Source organism: Gallus gallus, chromosome 2, assembly GCF_016699485.2.
Source record: "Gallus gallus isolate bGalGal1 chromosome 2, bGalGal1.mat.broiler.GRCg7b, whole genome shotgun sequence".
In the NCBI taxonomy this organism is placed as follows: domain Eukaryota; kingdom Metazoa; phylum Chordata; class Aves; order Galliformes; family Phasianidae; genus Gallus; species Gallus gallus.
In genome coordinates, this window is record NC_052533.1 from 149,531,731 (window position 1) to 149,539,284 (window position 7,554).

Below are 7,554 nucleotides of genomic sequence, written 5' to 3' on the forward strand. Positions count from 1 at the left end.
CTAGGGGGCGCTGTGTGGCATTGGGACCTATAGGGTGGAGGACCGCCACTAGGGGGCGCTGTGGGGTCATTGAGCCCTATGGGGTGTAATGCAGCCCTTTGGGGTGGGCGGTGGCCGCTAGGGGGCGCTGTGGGGTCATTGAGCCCTATGGGGTGGAGGACTGCCGCTAGGGGGCGCTGTGGGGCATTGGGATCTATGGGGCATAATGCAGCCCTATGGGATGCAGGGTGAGAAGGGGGCCGTGGGGCAATGGGGGGCAGTGGGGGGCCGTGGGACCTATGGGGTACAATGCAGCCCTATGGGGTGGGAGGTGGCCGCTAGGGGGCGCTGTGGGGACATTGGGACCTATGGGGTGGGAGGTGGCCGCTAGGGGGCGCTGTGGGACATTGGGACCTATGGGGTGGGAGGTGGCCGCTAGGGGGCGCTGTGGGGTCATTGAGCCCTATGGGGTGGAGGACCGCCGCTAGGGGGCGCTGTGGGGCATTGGGACCTATAGGGCGGAGGACCGCCACTAGGGGGCGCTGTGGGGTCATTGAGCCCTATGGGGTGTAATGCAGCCCTATGGGGTGGGCGGTGGCCGCTAGGGGGCGCTGTGGGGTCATTGAGCCCTATGAGGTACAATGCAGCCCTATGGGGTGGGAGGTGGCCGCTAGGGGGCACTGTGGGGCATTGAGACCTATGGAGTGGAGGACTGCCGCTAGGGGGCGCTGTGGGGCGCTATGGGGGGATATGGGGCGGCTATAGGGTGGGGTGTGTGGGAAATGGGGTGGACTTTGGGGTGTGTTATGGGGTGGGGTGTGGGGCAGCTCTGCGGTGCTGTGGGGTGGCCCCATAGCCGCCCCCCATGTGTGCCATAGCACACCCTAGAGCTGCCCCATAGGCTGCCCCTTCCCATACCCCATAGCGGCCCCATAGCCATCCCATAGCAACCAATGGTCACCCCATACCCACCCCATCGCACCCCATAGCACCCCATAACCTCCCCAAAACACCCCATAGCACCCTATTCTCACCCCATAACACCCCGTAATACCCCATAGCCCCCCATACCCACCCCATAACACCCCATACCACCCCAAAACCTCCCCATAACACCCCATAGCACCCTATTCTCACCCCATAACACCCCATAACACCCCATAGCACCCAAACCACCCCAAAACACCCCACAACACCCCATACCCACCCCATACCCCTCGATAACCACCCCATAACACCCCATATCCACCCCAAAACGCCCTATAGCCCCCCATACCCACCCCATAAGACCCCATAGATCCCCATACCCACCCCCATAACACCCCATACCCACCCCAAAACACCCTATAGCCCCCCATACCCACCCCATAAGACCCCATAGATCCCCATACCCACCCCATAACACCCCATACCCACCCCAAAACACCCTATAGCCCCCCATACCCACCCCATAGCACCCCATAGATCCCCATACCCACCCCATAACACCCCATACCCACCCCAAAACACCCCATAACACCCCATACCCACCCCATGCTATCCCGTATCACCCCTTAACCCTCCATGCCCACCCCAATAACACCCCCATACCCCCCCCATACCCCCCCATAACCCCATAAACCCCATACCCCCCCCATACCCCCCCGTAGCCCCCACAACCCCATACCCCATAGCCCTCATAACCCCATAGCCCCCCATAGCCCCCATAGCCCCCATAGCCCCATACCCCCCATTGCCCCCCCATAGCCCCATAGCCCCCATACCGCCATAGCTCCCACAGCCCCATAGATCCCATAACCCCATACCCCATAGCCCCCATAACCCCATAGCCCCCATAACCCCATAGCCCCCATAACCCCATAGCCCCCATAAACCCATAGCTCCCATAGCCCCCATAGCCCCCCATACCCCCCCATAGCCCCCCATAACCTCATACCCCCCCCACGCCCCCCCCATACCCCCATACCCCCATATCCCCATAATCCCATACCCCCCATACCCCATACCCCCCCATAACCCCATAGCCCCCATAACCCCATACCCCCCCCACACCCCCCCATAGCCCCTATAACCCCATAACCCCATATCCCATACCCTCCCACACCCCCCCCATGACCCCATTCCCCATACCCCCCCATAACCCCACAGGCCCCCTACCCCATACCCCTAGCCCCCATAACCCATACCCCAACCCATTACCCATACGTCCATAGCTTCCCAACCACATAACCCCATACCCCCATAACCCCCCATACCCCTCATACCCCCCATAGCCTTCATAGCCCCTCATAACCCCATACCCCCGTACCCCATAACCCCATATCCCCATAGCCCCCATTAACCCCATACCCATAACCCCCATACCCCATAGCCCCCATAACCCATACCCCAACCCCATACCCCATAGCTCCCAGAGCCCCACATAGCCCCCATAACTCCATTACAACCATAACACCATACCCGCCCATACCGCCCCATAGCCCATACCCCCACAGCCCCATAACCCCCAATACCCCCCCATACCCCCCATAACCCCATAACCCCACAGCCCCCATACACCCCCATAACCCCATACCCCCCCATAGCCCCATAACCCCATACCCCATTTCCCCCATAACCCCATACCCCCCTTAGCCCCCATACCCCATACCCCATTTCCCCCATACCCCCACCATAGCCCCCATAACCCCATAGCCCCCATAACCCCATAGCCCCCCATAGTCCCCATAGCCCCATAACCCCATAGCCCCATTAACCCATAGCCCCATAACCCCCATACCCCCCACAGCCCCCATAACCCATAGCCCCCATACCCCATACCCCCTCATAACCCCATACCCCCATACCCCCCCATACCCGCCCATACCCCCATAACCCCATACCCCATAGCCCCCATAACCCCATACCCCGTCATACTCCCCCATACCCCATACCACCCCATACCACCACAGCCCCCATAACCCCATAGCCCCCATAACCCCATACCCCCCATAGCCCCCATAACCCCATACCCCATTTCCCCCATACCCCCCCATAGCCCCCCTAACCCCATAGCACCCATAGCCCCATAACCCCATACCCCCATAGCCCCCATAAACCCATAGCCCCCATAGCCCCCATACCCCCATAGCCCCCCATACCCCCCCATAGCCCCCCATAACCTCATACCCCCCCCATACCCCTCCATACCCCCATAGCCCCCATACCCCCATATCCCCATAGCCCCATACCCCCATACCCCCACAGGCCCCATAACCCCCTACCCCATAGCCCCCATAACCCCATCACCCAATACCCCATAGCCCCATACGCCATAGCCCCCCCAAACCCCATACCCCCACAGCCCCCACAGTCCCCATAACCCTTTAACCCCATACCCCCGTAAGCCCCCATAACCCCACACCCCCCATACCCCACACCCCCCATAGCCCCCATAACCCCATAGCCCCCATACTCCATAATCCCCATAACCTCATAGCCCCCATAACCCCATACCCCCCCCATACCCCCCCATAGCCTCATAGCCCCCATACCGCCATAGCCCCCAAACCCCATACCCCATACCCCCATACCCCCATAGCGCCCCACAGCCCCCATAACCCCATACCCCCATATCCCCCCATAACCCCCCATACCCCCATACCCCCATACCCCCATACCCCATAACCCCATACCCCCATAACCCCCATACCCCATACCCCCACAGCCCCCACAGTCCCCATAACCCCATACCCCATATCCCCCCATAACCCCCCATACCCCATACCACCATACCCCCATACCCCCATACCCCATACCCCCATACCCCATACCCCCATACCCCCATAACCCCATACCCCCATAACCCCCATAACCCAATACCCCCACAGCCCCCACAGTCCCCATAACCTCATAACCCCATACCCCGGTAGCCCCCATAACCCCACACCCCCCATGCCCCACACCCCCAATAGCCCCCATAACCCCATAGCCCCCATACTCCATAATCCCCATAACCCCATACCCCCCCATAACCCCATACCCCCCCATAACCCCATACCCCCATTAGCCCCCATAGCCCCCATAACCCCACACCCCCATAACCCCATACCCCATACCCCCATACCCCCATAGTGCCCCACAGCCCCCATAACCCCATACCCCATACCCCCCATAACCCCCCATACCCCCCATACCCCCCCATACCCCCCCATTCCCCCATTCCCCCATTCCCCATCTCCCCCATTACCCCCATAGCCCCCATAACCCCATACCCCATAACCCCATTCCCCCATTTCCCCCATTCCCCCATACCCCCATACCCCCATAGCCCCCATACCCCCCCATAACCCCATACCCCCACACCCCCATAACCCCATAGCCCCCATAACCCCATACCCCCCCATAGCCCCCCATAGCCTCATAGCCCCCATACCGCCATAGCCCCCATAACCCCATACCGCCCCATAACCCCATAGCCCCATAACCCCATAGCCCCATACCCCCATGCCCCCATACCCCCCATACCCCCCATAGCCCCCATAACCCCATACCCCATAGCCCCCATAACCCCATACCCCCATAACCCCATACCCCCCCCATACCCCCCATACCCCCATAGCCCCACAGCGCCCCACAGCGCCCCATAAGCTGTGTGTCGGTGCAGGCGGAGCTGCGGGCGCCCGCGGGGTGAATCTGCTGCAGCGCTGCGACGGCCGCGTGCTCAGCCTGGGGCCCAAAGCCTGCGTCACCGTGGGGCCGGGGTCAGTGAGTGACGGCCCCCGCGCAGTGACCCACACATTGACCCACACACTGACCCACACGTTGACCCACACACTGACCCATAGGGGGACACATAGAGGGACACACATTGACCCACACACTGACCCACACATTGACCCACACGCTGACCCACACACTGACCCATAGGGGGACCCATAGGGGGACCCATAGGGGGACACACATTGACCCATAGGGGGACCCATAGAGGGACCCATAGGGGGACCCAGAGAGGGACACACATTGACCCACACAGTGACCCATAGAGGGACCCCACACACTGACCTACACACTGACCCATAGGGGGACCCATAGAGGGACACACATTGCCCCATAGGGGGACACATAGAGGGACCCATAGAGGGACACACACTGACCCACACACTGACCCACACACTGGACCCATAGGGGGACACATAGAGGGACACCACATTGACCCACACATTGATCCATAGGGGGACCCATAGGGGACACACATTGACCCATAGGGGGACCCATAGGGGGACCCAGAGAGGGGACACACACTGACCCATAGGGGGACCCATAGAGGGACCCACATTGACCATAGAGGGATTACACATTGACCCACACACTGACCCAATAGAGGGTACCCATAGAGGGACACACATTGACCCACACATTGCCCCATAGGGGGACACATAGAGGGACCCATAGAGGGACACACACTGACCACACACTGACCCACACACTGACCCATAGGGGGACACATAGGGGGACACACAATTGACCCATAGGGGGACACATAGAGGGACCCATAGAGGGACACACACTGACCCACACACTGACCATAGGGGGACCCATAGAGGGACACACATTGACCCATAGGGGGACCCATAGGGGGACCCATAGAGGGACACACACTGACTCATAGGGGGACCCACACATGACCCACACACTGACCCATAGAGGGACCCATAGAGGGACCCATAGAGGGACACACACTGACCCATAGGGGGGCCCGTAGGGGGACACACATTGACCCATAGGGGGACCCATAGAGGGACACACATTGCCCCCATAGGGGGACACATAGAGGGACCCATAGGGGGACCCAGAGAGGGACACACATTGACCCATAGAGGGACACACATTGACCCACACAGTGACCCATAGAGGGACCCACACACTGACCTACACACTGACCCATAGGGGGACCCATAGAGGGACACACATTGCCCCATAGGGGGACACATAGAGGGACCCATAGAGGGACACACACTGACCCACACACTGACCCACACACTGACCCATAGGGGGACACATAGAGGGACACATTGACCCATAGAGGGACCCATAGGGGGACCCATAGGGGGACACACATTGACCCATAGGGGGACACATAGAGGGACCCATAGAGGGACACACACTGACCCACACACTGACCCACACACTGACCCATAGGGGGACACATAGAGGGACACACATTGACCCACACATTGATCCATAGGGGGACCCATAGGGGGACACACATTGACCCATAGGGGGACCCATAGGGGACCCAGAGAGGGACACACACTGACCCATAGGGGGACCCAGAGAGGGACCCATAGGGGGACCCATAGAGGGACACACTGACCCATAGGGGGACCCATAGAGGGACCCACATTGACCCATAGAGGGATACACATTGACCCACACACTGACCCATAGAGGGACCCATAGAGGGACACACATTGACCCACACATTGCCCCATAGGGGGACACATAGAGGGACCCATAGAGGGACACACACTGACCCACACACTGACCCACACACTGACCCATAGGGGGACACATAGGGGGACACACATTGACCCATAGGGGGACACATAGAGGGACCCATAGAGGGACACACACTGACCCCACACCTGACCCATAGGGGGGACCCATAGAGGGACACACACATTGACCCAATAGGGGACCCATAGGGGGACCCATAGGGGGAACCCATAGAGGGCCACACACTGACTCATAGGTGGGACCCCCACACATTGACCCACACACTGACCCATAGAGGGACCCATAGAGGGACCCATAGAGGGACACACACTGACCCATAGGGGGCCCGTAGGGGGACACACATTGACCCATAGGGGGACCCATAGAGGGACACACATTGCCCCATAGGGGGACACATAGAGGGACCCATAGGGGGACCAGAGAGGGACACACATGACCCATAGAGGGACACACTTGACCCACACAGTGACCCATAGAGGGACCCACACACTGACCTACACACTGACCCATAGGGGGACCCATAGAGGGACACACATTGCCCATAGGGGGACACATAGAGGGACCCATAGAGGGACACACACTGACCCACACACTGACCCATAGGGGGACACATAGAGGGACCAGAGAGGGACACCCATAGGAGGACCCATAGAGGGACACACATTGACCCATAGGGGGACCCATAGAGGGACCATAGAGAGACCCGCATTGACCCACACACTGACCCATACGTTGCCCCATAGGGGGACCCATAGAGGGACACATTGACCCATAGGGGGACCCATAGGGGGACCAGAGAGGGACCCATAGGCGGATCCATAGAGGGACCCACATTGACCCATAGGGGACCATAGGGGGACCCATAGAGGGACACACATTGACCCACACATCGACCCATATGGGGACCCATAGAGGGACACATATTGACCCACACACTGACCCACACATTGAACCCATAGGGGGACCAATAGAGGGCCACACATTGACCCATAGAGGGACCCAGAGAGGGACACACATTGACCCATAGAGGGACACACATTGACCCACACAGTGACCCACAGAGGGACCCATAGAGGG

At 60.0% G+C, this 7,554-nt stretch overlaps 1 protein-coding gene across 2 annotated transcripts in view; it reads left to right on the plus strand.

Annotated features, from left to right (window-relative positions):
- Positions 1-5,116, plus strand: part of OPLAH (5-oxoprolinase, ATP-hydrolysing) — a 28,384-nt gene extending 23,268 nt beyond the window's left edge. The window contains exon 4 of one of the 2 annotated variants that reach the window (XM_040696025.2): positions 4,625-5,116. In XM_040696025.2, coding sequence (XP_040551959.1) covers positions 4,625-4,887 — 263 coding nt within the window. In that variant the 3' untranslated portion in view covers positions 4,888-5,116. The remainder of the gene's footprint in view (positions 1-4,624) is intronic. The other variant, XM_040696026.2, reaches the window with a different exon arrangement.
- Positions 5,117-7,554: the final 2,438 nt, after the last annotated feature.